At 50.1% G+C, this 15,647-nt stretch overlaps 1 protein-coding gene across 1 annotated transcript in view; it reads left to right on the top strand.

Moving 5' to 3' along the window:
* KIAA0556 (KIAA0556 ortholog) overlaps positions 1-15,647 on the top strand; it is a 217,901-nt gene that overhangs the window by 23,942 nt on the left and 178,312 nt on the right. The window contains 1 exon segment of the mRNA XM_021086440.1: positions 540-595. Within this exon segment, the coding sequence (XP_020942099.1) occupies positions 540-595 (56 nt within the window).

Genomic DNA, 15,647 nt, shown 5'->3' with positions numbered 1-15,647 from the left:
TACCATTTTGTTGCCCGTCGGTCTATTTTCAAGAGTAAGCCATTTTCCCATTATCATAATAGACGACATTTTCCTAAAATCATTTGATTATGATTGGTCCCGTCTATTCGGTTTGCAAATAAAAAGCTTCTGCGGTGCTTAACTAGCTGTCTTTTTTTTTTTTTTTTTGTCTTTTTGCCATTTCTTGGGCTGCTCCCAGGCTAGAGGTTGAATCGAAGCTGTAGCCGCCAGCCTACACCAGAGCCACAGCAACACCAGATCCAAGCCGCATCTGTGGCCTACCCCACAGCTCATGGCAATGCCGGATCCCAACCCAGTGAGCAAGGCCAGGAATCGAACCCGCAACCTCATGGTTCCTAGTCGGATTTGTTAAGCACTGCGCCACGATAGGAACTCCTTAACCCCTAGCCTGGGAACCTCCATATGCCATGGGAAGTGGCCCTAGAAAAGGCAAAAAGACAAAAAACAAAAAACCAAAAAACAAAACTAGCTGTTTTAAAACAGCCTTAATCTCTGGTTCTGCTTTTGAACTGCTACAGGTCAGACCCTGCGGAAGGCTGAGCGAAGCCGGTCCTGCTCCCGGGAGAAGAAAGAGGTAAAGGCATGTCTGGTGAGGGCTGATGGGAGGCAACTTGATGGACGAGACCTGAGGGAGCAGGCCGGGGATGAAGGATTCTTGGGCTTCCTGTTCTTTTCTCTCTGAGTCTCAGGCTTGAATCCGTGACCCAATGATGGTTGGCAATGGGCGTTATCATCCCAGGGTTACTTGTAGTAATAATCTCTTCCTGAATGTGTCAGTCCCCTTTGGCTGCATAACAAGTCACTCAGATCATAGTGACTTAAAACAACCATGGATTTAGGTCATGATTCTGTAGCTTAGCCTTTCAGGCTTGGCTTCCGCAGGCAGTTCTATTGATGGGTCAGGCTCTGCTGGGCTCACATAGTGATTTGCGGTTAACAGCCTGTGTTGCCTAGGGGCTACCTGAGCATCGGTTAGGATGCTTTATTTCTCGCCAGTGTCCTCCCATCCTCCAGCAAGCCAGCCAGGTTTGCTCCCATGGAGGTTCAGCGGTTCAAGGGTATGAGATTGGAAGATGCAGGAACTCGTGAGCCCTAGCCTGGCGCCGTGGCACATCTTCCAGTTTCTATTCTTTTTTTTTTTTTTTTTTTTTTTTGTCATTTGTCTTCTTTTGGGCTGCACCCTCAGCATATGGAGGTTCCCAGGCTAGGAGTCGAATCGGAGCTGCAGCTGCCGGCCTACACCACAGCCACAGCAACGCGGGATCCTCGGGGGCCAGATCCTTAACCCACTGAGCGAGGCCAGAGATAGAACCCACCTCCTCATGGATACTAGTCGGGTTCATTAACCACTGAGCCACAGCGGGAACTCCTTGCCAGTTTCCATTCTTTAAAGCAAATCACAAGATCAATGCGGAGTCAAGGACTGGGGAAACAGGCCTCACCTCTTCATGGGAAGAGCTACAAAATATTGTGGCCATGCTTGAAATTTACCACGCTGAGCTCACCTGTGCTACGCCAGGCACCAGGGCCAGGACTCAGTGGTGGATGGGAGATAGTCCTTGATCTTGGGCTGTGCCCAGCATCCTTGGAAGCCATGAGATCGTTGCAATACAGTGTGAGAAGTGCCAGTACCTCGAGAAAAGGACAAAGGGTGGAATTTCAATACCTACATCTGCCAGTGGTATCAAGAAAGGCTTTGCAGAAAAACTGATTAAAGGCCGACTCTTGCAGGGCGAGTTTGCCAGTCCAAGTAAATAGCAAGGTCAAAGGCAAAGAGAAAGGAGTAAAGAAAGTTGCAAAATCACTGAGCCAGAGGTGGGAAGTGGCTGCTGGGACCCACAAATTCCTCAAGCCTTTTTGGTCAAGCCTCCAGCTTGGGAGAGTTTGCCTTTCGGTCTTATTATGATGCTTTGTTTCCAGGCTAGGGGTCCAATCGGAGCTGTAGCCACCAGCCCACGCCACAGCCACAGCAACACCAGATCCGAGCTGTATCTGTGACCTACACCACAGCTCGTGGCAATGCCAGACCCTTAACCCACCGAGCGGGGCCAAGGATGGAACTCGCAACCTCATGGTTCCTAGTCGGATTCATTAACCACTGCGCCACCACGGGAACTCCGCATTTCAGTCTTATTTAGCAGCAGATGGGAGCAGGGTTGTGTGTGAAAGCTGGTGGCTCATCATAAATATCGACCAATCCTGAAATTCATTGCCACTTAAGTGCTAACACTTGACTGTCGAAGAATCTGATTCCAAAGACAAATGGATGCAAATGATGGCCTCTGGTATGGATAAGCACTGAGATCCTGCTGTATAGCCTGGGGAACTCTGTCTAGTCCCTTGCGATGGAACATGATGGAGGATAATGTGAGAAAAAGAATGTATATATATGTGTGAATGGGTCACTTCGCAGTACAGCAGAAATTGACAGAACGTTGAAAATCAACATAGTAGAACAAATAAAAATCTTAAAAAAAAAAAAAAAAAAGGCAAACAGGATCAGGATCAGCCAGGTCCAAGAGCCCCCAACTGGCCGCAAGACTTGATCCTTCTTTTCGCATCTCGAGATTCCATTTCCTTGGTCTTGGCCTCACCCGTGGCCAGCTCTGAGGAGCAGGTTGGGGTTGACTGCCAGGGGCCTTGTGCGCTTTGCTGTGACTTGCATCCGCTCCCCTGTGGCCTCTTTGCTCAGCTGTAGCCAGAGCAGCCAGTGTGGCTTTCCTTCTTACTTAATCAGCCTACCTGGGGCGAGGACTGGGAGAGAACTTAGGCACTTTGAGGTTGCTGAAAGGACTTCAGTGTCAGCCCCAGTGGGCACTCTTAAAGCTGAGCTTGGGCGGATGTTCCCACTCCTTTGGGTGGGGACGATTTTCTGGAGGCAGGAGCAGGTAAGCCTGTCTCTACAAAGTCCCTCCAGATCCCTGGGGGTCGAGGAGCCAGAAAGAGAGTGAGCACGGGGAGTTCCCATCGTGGTTCAGTTGTTAATGAATCCGACTAGGAACCATGAGGTTGCAGGTTCGATCCCTGGCCTCACTCAGTGGGTGAAGGATCCGGCGTTGCTGTGACCTGTGGTGTAGGTCGCAGACGCGGCTCGGATCCCGTGTTGCTGTGGCTGTGGTGTAGTAGGCTGGCAGCTGCAGCTCTGATTTGACCCCTAGCCTGGGAACCTTCATATGCCGGGAGCGTGGCCCTAAAAAGACAAAAAGACCAAAAAAAAAAAAAAGGAGAGAGAGAGTGAGCACAGGTCTGCTGTCACCTGGACTCCCTCGATGAAGTGACCAAAGGTGGGGACCAGGCCTCCCCCCACCCCCCACCAGGCCAGGGATGAATTATTCAAACCTAATGGAGACCTTGGGTCACCGCCTGACAGCATCCCATTTGTCCACATTAAGAAATAATTTGCGGGAGATGCTGAAGCTAGGCGGCTGGTAACCAGCTGAAATACCTTCCTCCCTTCCTCTCTCTCCTTGGCAATAGGACTCCCCTAATTGCCACTTTCCCGGATACTCCCATCATGCCAGTCGCCCCAGAGCGTTTCAGATCCCTCTTCTGCAAAAAGGCTTGAAGTGAAGGAAAACAGAGAGTGGGGCTGTTTATCGCAACATCCAAGTTTAATGCTGAAAGATGTTTAAAATCGTTTCAGGCCCTCCCCCCAAAAAAGGGGACTGACTCTCCTAACCAGGCTTTTGTTTGCTTAGAAAAACGAGAGAAAGAAACTCAGAGCCAGCTGCCAGGACGCTCATCTTGATAGACGATAACATGCCTTTCCGCCCACCTCCTCGTTCCGCATCCCTCCCCGCTGTCGTCTGTAAAATCTACGCTTCCTGACACTCTATGCCTAACACAGGAGGCCAGGTATAGAGGAAGCTTTGTCCCCGTGAAAGGCAAGAAGATAAACTGGTTAGAACAAGCAGACAGGGGGAGTTCCCGTCGTGGCTCAGTGGTTAATGAATCCAACTAGGAACCATGAGGTTGCGGGTTCGATCCCTGGCCTTGTTCCGTGGGTTCAGGATCCGGCGTTGCCGTGAGCTGTGGTGTAGGTTGCAGACGCGGCTCGGATCCTGCGTTGCTGTGGCTCTGGCATAGGCTGGCAGCTACAGCTCCGATTCGACCCCTAGCCTGGGAATCTCCATATGCCACGGGGGTGGCCCAAGAAATGGCAGAAAGACAAAAAAAAGAGAAGGGACCCAGATAAAGCCCCAAGTTGGGGGCGGGGTGCTGGAGGAGAGAAGACTTGCTCAAAGAGGGGGCTTTAACAGAGGCTTTGGAAAGATTACAGTCCTTTCTGAACAAGGTATCTTTGATGGTTGCCTTGAAGTCAGTAGCTATTCTCCCGTAGCTGGTAAAAATAGCTTCCACCTCATCTCTGGCCAGGATTCATGGTTCCTGCCTGTGGAGATTATATAGTGTTTATGGCCCTTGGTCATGAATTATTAATGATTTCGAAATTGCGGTCATTGTAGTTTACTCAAAAATCATTAGAAAGTAAATTTATCATACGGTGTTTAAAAAAATAAGGAAACCACCGAGCGAAGAGGAGGAAGAAATCTTTATCCATACCCCCGCCCCCCCACGAGGGTCCCTACCGATGGCCTTGACATCCTGGGGCTCACGGGCAGGGTGCTGGGGACATTTCTTGCATGGAGCCACGGAGGCCCCAGGCAGCTCTGTGAATTAGTGTCCACCATGTGCTTCTACCACAAATCCTTATCATGTGACCTTGGACAATGACCGTGACCCCTCCCACCGCATTTGATAATTCCCACCCGGAGATGGGGGATATGAATAAAGGCAGTAATGAAATTACCTAGCATAATGCCTAATCCAGGCTAAACAGTCCAGAAATGTTAGTTGCTACACAATTGTAATCATTCCTTAGAGCATCTAGAATTTTTTTTTTTTTTTTTTGGTTGGTCTTTTTAGGGCTGCACCTGTGGCATATGGAGGTTCCCAGGCTAGGGGTCCAAGCAGAGCTACAGCTGCCAGCCTACACCACAGCCACAGCAACTCAGGCTCCACGCTGCATCTGCAACCTACACCACAGCTCACGGCAACTCCGGCTCCTTAACCCACTGAGCGAGGCCAGGGATCGGACCTATGTCCTCTTGGATACTAGTCAGATTCCTTTCAGCTGAGCCAGGACGGGAACGCCCTAGAGCCTCTAGAATTTGACGGAGAGCCAGTCGTACCCTGGGAGAGAGAAGACAGCACAATTGCACTTAGGACTGAAGGGGTCTCCCTTGCTCCAGAGGGACTTCAGGCTGATTCCAGCCTTCCAGGCGCCAGGCTGTGTGCCCCCAGGCAAGCGAGCCCCAGGCAGGCTAGCTCTGGGACCCCCCACTGGAAACCACCTGGGGAGCCTCCTGAGATAATGGACTGCTTCTTGAGCAGCTGATTGGAGATTCTGCAAAATGCTCTCCTTAGCCCTCTGCTGTGCTGAGTTCCCTTTGGAAAGGACGGCATAAGTCATTTAACTCAACCACCCTGGTTGTTAGGCCCTGGCATTGCACGCACCCATAAGCGTACACAGGCAGGCACAAGCCCACTGAACACTTCCTGCTCCTAAGCAGAGCCCTTTGGTGCAAGGACTAGAGACGACTTTCATCTTCGCCAAGCAGAGGTAGAGCGTGGGGTCTCCGGGGAACACAGCAAAGGAGGGGGCCCAGGACCCAGGGTGCCTCCAGGGATGGGGCTCTCAGGACAACCTCTGCGTGTGCCACCATGGATGCGCCTCCACTCCCCTCTGGTCCCTGCACCAGAGCTTGCTGTCTTCAGGCTCCTCTACCAGCTGTTCCTTCTCCCAGTTCCAAGGCCAGAGAGAGAGCCTGATCAATCTGGCCAATGGGAAATGCATCTGACTAGTATCAGTGAGGGTGCGGGTTCAATCCCTGGCCTCACTCCGTGGGTTGAGGATCCGGCATTGCTGTTGTTGCCAAAATTTGGCCTCTGTCTGCTGGGGCCAACCTGAAACACAGAGACAGAGTTTTGGGTAAAGGAGAAAAAGACAGCTTTATTGCTTTGCCAGGCAAAGGGGGCCATAGCGGGCTCATGCCTTAAGGACTGTGCCCTCCTTAGAAGGGGTTAGGAGGTGGTTTTATAGTTTGGGGAGTGGAATCAGGATTAGGGTTGTAGATAAGGCTCAGGGTAGGGGCAAGCTTGTGTTGTCTTTCAAAACTGGTGCTTAGTGGTCCCAGGACTGGTTCTGGTGGTCCTCCTTCTTCCCGGAATGAAGAATGACTCATCAAGTTGTTCTTCCTTTTGTGGGGGGGTTTGGGTCCTGCAGAAAGGCTCAAAGATACTGTTCTGTATATTCCTTGAGGAGGAACCAGGACCCTGTCCCAGGCTGCACTATTGTCTCTTGATGGCTCCTCCCTGCTGTCTGCATCCCCTCCCTTCCCTGATCTGCAGCTGCCCTTTGGACCTCAGGGAAGGTCACGGAGGCTGAGGCTTATTCTCTAAAAACAAGCAATGGAGGACACAGGGCAACAGCTCGGTTACACTGTGAGCTGCTGTGTAGGTCGCAGATGTGGGTCGGATCAGGTGTTGCTGTGGCTGTGATGTAGGCCAACAGCTGCAGCTCTGATTCAACCCCTAGCCTGGGAACTTCCGTATACAGTAGGGTAGCCCTAAAAAGCAAAAAAAAAAAAAAAAAAAAAAAAAAATCTCTGGCTAATCAACACTGAAGGGGTACAGTGCTCTTGACATTAGCCCCCCAGTTGTCTCCCAAGAGACAACCACTGTGATCAGATTGTTTTTTTTTTTAGGACTGCACCTGCAGTCTATGGAGGTCCCCAGGCTAGGGGTCCCATCGGAACTGCAGCTGCTGGCCTATACCACAGCCTCAGCAGCACCAGATCTGAGTCTCGTCTGCAAACTACACCAGAGCTCACAGCAATGCTGGATCCTTAACTCACTGAGGGAGGCCAGGGATCGAACCTGCATCCTGGTTACTCATCAGATTCGTTTCCGCTGAGCCCTGACGGGAACTCCTGTAATCAGATTCTTTTTTATTTTTTATTTTTTTTATTTTTTGCCATTTCTTGGGCCGCTCCCGCGGCATATGGAGGTTCCCAGGGTAGGGGTCGAATCGGAGCTGTAGCCACCGGCCTACGCCAGAGCCACAGCAATGCGGGATCCGAGCCGCGTCTGCAACCTACACCACAGCTCACGGCAACGCTGGATCGTTAACCCACTGAGCAAGGGCAGGGACCGAACCCGCAACCTCATGGTTCCTAGTCGGATTCGTTAACCACGGCGCCATGACGGGAACTCCTGTAATCAGATTCTTTTGTGTCCTTCCAGAGATAGTCTATCTTCCTCTGCCTCCACCCCCACTACGCCCTGCCTTTTAACACAGTGACAGCATGCAGTACACATAGTTTTGTTCCGGATTTTTCTTTTCACTTAACAACACGTCTTGGAGAACATGCATTCTGTTTTACGGCTGCCTAGTCCTCCACCGGGAATGCACAAAACCACACTCCTTTATTTGAAATCTTTGGGGCCAAATGCGTTTCCTTTTTTTTTTTTTCTTTTTTAAGTATGTAGAAAATAAGACCATCCCAGTATGGCCTGAGTCAGCACCCTATAATCCAATATATTAACATATTTCTAGGAAAACATGAATATTTATACTTAGGGGGTTAAATAAAGACTTGAAATTTCATGTCAGTTCAGATGCGGTTTTGCTACTTTAAAAAATGCATGTAGAGGATTGAGGACCTGTCTATAATTTGTGGAAGTAGGGACTATATATATGAAACCAGGAACCAGCCTGGTTAATGACTAATCTAGGCTATTAATAGCCTCTCGCTGCTCTAAGAGTATTGGAAAGAATATCCCAGACCAGACGTCTCCATGCTTATGTCCAGGAGTAGCCAAAGGTCTTAGAAGTAGGATTAATAGATCAAAAGTTATGTGCTTTATGAAATCGATGGTTTTTTTTTTTTTTTTTTTTTTTTTGTCTTTTTGCCATTTCTAGGGCCACTTCTGCAGCATATGGAGGTTCCCAGGCTAGGGGTCTAATCAGAGCTGTAACCACCGGCCTATGCCAGAGCCACAGCAATGAGGGATCCGAGCCAAGTCTGCAACCTACACCACAGCTCATGGCAACGCTGGACCCTCAACCAACTGAGCCAGGCCAGGGATCGAACCCGCAACCTCATGGTTCCTCGTTGGATTCGTTAACCACTGCGCCATGATGGGAACTCCTGAAATCGATGTTTTTAATTTGTCTTGTAACAGTGCCTGAGAGGGGCCAAGGTTTTTGTTCTAGGATACCTCATAGAATTCTAGCCAGATGCAAGTGTGTCTGCGCTTGGCTGAGGCCCCCACACTCAGTGGCCTCGGCTGGAGTTCCCTGGTCCACTTTTCTCAGCAGGGAGTGGGAGCAGGGCATGGTCCTGAGGAAGGCTTGGGGGCACATCCAACATCTTGATTTATTTTCTTTCTTTTTTTTTTTTTTTTGGCTTTTAGGGCTGCACCTGCAGCATATGGAGGTTCCCAGGCTAGGGATCGAATCGGAGCTAAACTGCCGGCCTGCACCACAGCCACAGTAACGCCAGATCCAAGCCGTGTCTGTGTCCTACACCATAGTTCACGGCAACGCTGGATCCTTAACCCACTGAGCGAGGCCAGGCATCGAACCCAAAACCTCATGGTTCCTAATCGGATTCGTTTCCGCTGCGCCACGATGGGAACTCCAGCACCTTGATTTCTGAATGCCATCTCTCACGGGCCCTGGGCTCTGAGTGCCTATCTTGGCCAGTTGCAGGAAGCCAGCAGACGTGACCCTGTAAGTTTCAGACCTCACTGGCCTGCAAACTGCCAAGCCTGCCCTCTTCTCCTTTCAGTTCTCAGTACTCTTGCAGCTTCATTCTCCCCGGGGGAATTAGGAGCTGCTTTCTCCATATTTACAGATTTCAACTGCTTTTTTATTTTTTAATTGTTATTTTCTTATGGCTGCACCCACGGCACATGGAAGTTCCTGGGCCAGGGACTGAATCCAACCTGCAGCTGCCACCTACGCCACAGTCGCGGCAACACCAGATCCCACTGTGCTGGGCCAGGGATCGAACCCGCGTCTCTGTGGCGACCCGAGCTGCCACAGTTGGATTCTCAACTCACTGCGCCACAGCAGGAACTTTGTCAACTGCTTTGTTTAAAATATGAATTTTTTTTTTTTTTTGAAAAAGGGAGTGGCTCAGTGGTTAACGAATCTGACTAGGAACCGTGAAGTTGCAGGTTCGATCCCTGGCCTCAATCAGTGGGTTAAGGATCCAGCACTGCCTCAAGCTGGGGTGTAGGTCACAGACGTGGCTGGGGTCCCTTGTTGCTGTGGCTGTGGCGTAGGCCGGCAGCTGTAGCTCCGATTGGATCCCTAGCCTGGGAACCTCCCTATGCCGAGGGTGCGGCCCTAGAAAGACAAAAGACAAACAAAAAAGAAAGGGAGAGAAAAAACACAGTGTAAGTGGGTGGGGCCGTGGTATGAGAGCCTGCGCAGTGTGACAGCTGACATTCCAAATCTGCCCTTTTCCCGAAATGAAGCCTTTTAGTTCACATCTGTGGACAGGGAGGACTCGCATCCATTTTACGTCCAGTGCCGAATGCTTTCCCCGTCGTGAAGTTATTGCTGTCCGTCTTTCTGCTTCTTGAGCTCTTGGTCCCTGTAGCTTTGAGGCTTTGGACGGAGGGGGCCCTGGTGACATGAATGACTTCTGATCTCTGCAGGGCAGGGTTAGAAGCACTAAAGCTAAGTAGTTGAGCCCGTGAGCCCTGGAACCAAGCAGCCTGGGTTCCTAGGCTAGCATCATCCCTCAGGCAGGGTACCTCTCCGGTCTGTGACTCAACTTCCTCTTCTAAAGAGTAGGGATAGTGGAGAACCTGCAGGAGTTCCTGTTATGGCTCAGTGGTAACGAACCCAACTAATGTCCATGAGGATGCGGGTTCAATCCCTGGCCTCGATCTGTGGGTTAAGGACCTGGTGTTGCCGGGAGCTGTGGTGTAGGTCACTGATGCGGCTCAGATCCTGTGTTGCTGTGGCTGTGGTGTAGGCAGCAGCTACAGCTCTGATTTGACCTGTAGCCTGGGAGCTTCCATATGCCACAGGTCTGGCCCTAAAAAGCAAAGAAAAAAAAGAGAGAGAGAGAGAGAGCCTATAGCTTAGGGGTGGGGGTAAGAATTCAATGAGGTGATGCATGAGGAGTCCTTCAAAGGGTGCCTGGCACTTGACTAGGAGCTCAATAAGTATTGAGTAGTATAATTTAGGACTGGTAATGTAATTAATATTATATTTAGGGAGAGATGGCCTGTTTAAAAAGCTAATCCGGGAGTTCCTGTTGTGGCTCAGTGGGTTAAGATCCTGACTAGTATCTCTGAAGATGCAGGTTCCATCCCTGGCCTTGCTCCGTGGGTTAAGGATCTGGTGTTGCCATGAGCTGTTGTGTACGTTGCAGATGCGGCTCGAATCCAGCATGGCTGCGGTGTGGGCTGGCAACTGCAGCTCTAATTCGACCCATAGCCTGGGAACTTCCATGTGCCATGGGCAGGGCCATAAAAAGAAAAAGAAACAAACAAACAGAAAAGCTAATCATGGTAGATTCCAGGTAGATGAGTACTCTTGCTAAGAAAAAGCATGGAGTTCCCGTCCTGGCGAAGTGGAAACGAATCCGACTAGGAACCATGAGGTTGAGGGTTCAATCCCTGGCCTCGCTCAGTGGGTGAAGGATCCGGCGTTGCCGTGAGCTGTGGTGTAGGTCGCAGATGCACCTCGGATCTGATGGGGCTGTGGCTGTGGTGTAGGCCGGCATCTGTAGCTCTGATTCGACCCCTAGCCTGGGAACCTCCATATGCCGTGGGTGTGGCCCTAAAAAGACAAAAGACAAAACAAAAAAACGGAAAAGCAGGACAAGGATTGACTCATTGTTCCTCCCGCCTTTGGTGCGAAGGAACGGCACATAATTCCTCCTGTGAGAATTACACGGCCCTTGAATCACCAGCCTCCTCGCAGAGCCCTGCAGCCAGGCTGGGAGCTGCGAGGAATGTACTCAGATGCAGTGCCCGTAACCCAGGTTGAGCAACGGCAAGGCCAAGACTCGAGCTTTGAAAAGCAAAGAGAATCAATTTCTGATAAAATGCCAGGAAGGAGATTGACACGTCTAAAACCTTCCTGGTATCAGCTGAGCTTCCAGCACAAGATTAAACTCGAGGGAAAAAAAAAAAAAAAGCCCATCAGAGAGCTGCAATTTGTGACCAGAAGGAGATAATGTTGACAGCTTCTTCTTCCCGAGTCGGTTTTGGATAAGCAGTGTGCCCTTCCGCTGAGCTTCATCAAAGTTTTCTGTATCCTCAGATCTTAGGCATGAAATTGCCCTGAGTCTCCCTTAACCTCTCCGACCACCGCCCCCACCCCTCATCACATTCTAGAATACAGACTATGGTTAGAAAAGGGAGGGAGGGAGTTCCCGTTGTGGTGCTGCGGAAATGAATCCGACTAGGAACCATGAGGTGGCGGGTTTGATCCCTGGCCACGCTCAGTGGGTTAAGGATCCGGCGTTGCCTTGAGCTGCGGTGTAGGTCGCAGACTCGGCTCGGATCCCGAGTTGCTGTGGCTGTGGTGTAGGCCGGCAGCTGTAGCTCGGATTGGATTCCTAGCCTGGAACCTCCATAGGCTATGCGTGCAGCCCTGAAAAGGACGGACAAACAAACAAACAAACAAACGAAAGACATAAAAAGAAAAGGGAGGGATGCTAGAGGAAAGAGGTTCCTGAAAATTATTTATGAAAGGTGTATGTCCTGGAGTTCCTGTTGTGGCTCAGCAGGTTAAGAACCCGACTAGTGTCCATAAGTATGTGGGCTCCATCCCTGGCCTCTCTCAGTGGGTTAAGAATCTGGTTTTGCCTTGAGTTGCAGTGTAGGTGGCAGATGCAGCTCGGATCCAGTGATGCTGTGGCTGTGGCGTAGACTGGCAGCTGCAGCTCCAATTTGACCCGTAGCCCGCAGGTGCAACTGTAAAAGGAAAAAGAAAAAAAAAGAAAAAAAAAAAAGATGTGTGTCCTGGGAGAATGTGGGCCTGTAGAACTGTTCCTGAGTCTGGGGACACCTCTGGAGGAACAAGGCGAGGGCCCTGAGAGCGCCACAGGCCACCTGGGCTCCAGACCTGAGTCACTGCGGCTGACCATAGCCACACCCACTCTCCCCACCCTGGGCTTCCGTTTCCCTTGTGACGGCTCCAGATCCTGTAACTTCCGCTTCCCCAGGGACCACACACAAACTGTGTCTCTCAGGCTCTGTTCAAGTCACAGATGCCCGCCTCAAACCAGCTTCAGCAAAACAGGGAATCTGTTGCCTCAGCCAGCTGTAAAGTGCAGGGTTAGACCACATCAGGTGTGGCTGGATCTGGGTACTCTTGACTTAGTCCCTCTGCCTCGGCCTTTTGTGCCTTTTGTGATGCAGCCGTTCTCCAGCCACTGGTCCTTCTTGGTGTTCGCTGACCACCAGCCACTCCAGGCTGATTATCTAGAAGCTCATACATAGCCCTTGGGGGAACATGCAGGTACTGGAGCCAGGGGTCAAATCCCGACTCATCGCTTATGCAATTGCTTCTCTGCCTCTGAGCCTCAGTTTCTTCATACACAGAATGGGGGAAATAGCAGCACCGCCCGCATCTGGCTGTCAGGGCAGCTCTGAACCGTGTGTGACGTGTAGTGAGGGAGGGAAGGGGGCTTCTTCCACCTCTTTGAATTTTTTCCATCATTATTATAATTCTCTCAGCAGTTTCAGCAAAAGAGAGTCCCCACGTTAAGCACACCATAAGGAAGGGGCGTTTTCCCCTTGGGCCATCAGGATCCAGTTATCAGAGGACGCGAGAAAGGCTAGCCGGGTGGCAGAGCACAGCTGCTGCCCTGCACCGGGCCACCTGGTAGTGGGTGTGGTGAAATAGACAAAGAGGTCCATTGTTAAAACTGCTTTCACGTCCTTGCTCACAATACCCGGGGGGGTAAGAATAGTCTCATCTTGCAGGAGAAGAATCTCCCCTCAGAGCACAGAGGCCACCTGCCCTGGTGAAGACAAGCACAGGGCCCAGCTGTTACTGTGTTCTGTGCCCTGTGGCAAAGTGGAGGCAGCTAGAAGCACTTAGGCACATTTCTTTTCTTTTCTTTTTTGGTCTTTTTAGGACTGCACCTGCAGCTATGGAGGTTCCCCCAGGCTAGGGGTTGAATCGGAGCTGCAGCTGCCGGCATATGTCACGGCCACAGCAACGCCAGATCCAAGCCACCCTCTGAGACCTACATCGCAGCTCACATCCACGCCAGAGCCTTAACCCACTAAGCGAGGCCAGGGATCGAACCTGCATCCTCATGGACGCTGGTCAGATTTGTTGCCGCTGAGCCACGACAGGACCTCTAGGCACATTTCGTAACCATTCCCAGCCTCAGTTTCTTCAGCTGTAAGGTGGGCCGCATCAGTCTTTCCTCCCCAGGTGTCTGAGCGCCCAATGAGGTGGAGAGAGATAAACGTGGGATGCCCAGCCCTGTGCAGGACGTTCCTGCCTCTCCTACTGGCCTCTTTCCCTCGCCTCCTCATGGACCCTGCTGCCAGTTCAGAGCTAGACGGGAGGACCCCAGGCTGCTGAGACCATAGGGCTGGGCAGGTGAGTGGGAGCCTGGTGCAGGGACGGCCGGATCACTGGGCAGGTGAGTGGAAGCCTCAGTTTCCTCACCAGCAGAGCTCCTGGGACCTTGTTTACATCACGAGACTCTGCTTTCCATCACTTCCCCAGGCTTTTTTTTTTTTTTTTTTTACTTCCATTTCCCCCAACGCTCACCTCCCCTAGCCAAAGGCTGCTGTTAATGGTGGCTTGAGTCCCAAATAGAGGCCACAGAAGAGGTTATGTGCCCCCCCCGCCCGTATTTCTAAACATAACCTGAAATAAGTGTAAGGAAGTTTAACAAATTCTCAATTTCTTTTCCCAGGATGACTAATTTGATGCCCTTTAATTTTTAAAAAAAATTTTTTTATTAAATTTTTAAAAAAAATTTTTTTATTAAATTTTTTTATTTAATTTTTTTATTAAACGATTTACTGGCGTTCCCATCGTGACTCAGGGGAAACAAATCTGACTAGCATCCATGAGGACACAGGTTCGATCCCTGGCCTCGCTCAGTGGGTGAAGGATCCGGCGTTGCTGGGAGCTGTGGTATATATAGGTCGCAGCTTGGATCCTGCATTGCTGTGGCTGTGGTGTAGGCCGGCAGCTGTAGCTCTGATTCGACCCCTAGCCTGGGAACCTACATGTGCCGCGGGTGTGGCCCTAAAAAAACCAATAACTTAATAAATACATAAAGTATAGATGATTTACAGTATGGGGTTAATTTCTGCTGTATAGTAGTGTGACACAGTTGTACATATTTATACATTCTTTTTCTCATATTATCTTCTATCGTGTTTTATCCCAAGAGATTGGATATAGTTCCCTGTGCTGTCCAGTAGGACCTCATTGCTTATCCCTTCTAAATGTTATGGTTTGCATCTGCCAACCCCAAACTCCCAGTCCCTCCCTCTTGGCAACCACACGCCTGTTCCCTATGTCTGTGAGTCTTTTGCTGTTTTGCAGACAGGTTCATTTGTGCCACATTTTAGATGCCACATAGAAGTTATATCATATGGTATTTGTCTTTCTCACTTCCTTCACTTCGTATGAGAATCTCTAGTTGCATCCATGTTGCTGCAAATGGCATTATTTTGTTCTTTTTACGGCTGAGTAATATTCCATTGTATATACATACCGTATCTTAATCTGTTCATCTGTTGACGGACATTTAGGTAGTTTCCATGTCTTGGCTATTGTGAATAGTGCTGCTTTGAATGTATGGGTACATGTATCTTTTTTTTTTTTTTTTTTTTTGTCATTTTGCCTTTTCTAGGGCTGTTGCTACAGCATATGGAGATTCCCAGGCTAGGGGTCTAATCGGAGCTGTAGCTGCCAGCCTACACCACAGCCACAGCAATACCAGATCCTTAACCCACTGAGCAAGGCCAGGGATCGAACCCACAACCTCATGGTTCCTATTCAGATTCATTAACCACTGAGCCACGACGGGAACTCTGTATCTTTTTGAATTATAGTTTTGTCCAGATAGATGCCCAGGAGTAGGGATTGCTGGATCGTATGGTAATTCTGTATTTGGGCTTCTGAGGAACCTCCATACCGTTTTCCATAGTGGTTGTACCAGTTTACATTCCCACCAACAGTGTATTTTCTCTAACTGCAGAAGCCTAAACTCTTTCAAAAATATTCATTGGGCTGCTCACGCTCTGTTGATGCCCTGGGAGATGGCCGGGCGCATGAGTGATGGAATGGCAAGAATGGTCAAGGGAGGCGCTGTGGTCCAGGTTGGAACCCCTGGGTTTGCATGCTGGTTCTACCTCTTAATTTGCTGTGTGGTCTTTGGCACTTTACTTAACCCCTCTTGTGCTTCAGCTTCCCGTCTGAAGAATGGCGCTGAAAGCATAGCCAGCTCATGGAGTTCTTGAGAGAATGAAATAATACACGTGAAGTCCTTTGAACCATACCCGGAAGTGCTGTTTTCATGTATCCTGTTGTTGTTCATTGAGTCCTGCCTTTG

This window comes from Sus scrofa, chromosome 3 (assembly GCF_000003025.6).
Source record: "Sus scrofa isolate TJ Tabasco breed Duroc chromosome 3, Sscrofa11.1, whole genome shotgun sequence".
Classification (NCBI taxonomy): Eukaryota; Metazoa; Chordata; class Mammalia; order Artiodactyla; family Suidae; genus Sus; species Sus scrofa.
The sequence above is the reverse complement of the archived record's forward strand: the minus strand, read 5'-3'. Positions and strand labels throughout refer to the sequence as shown.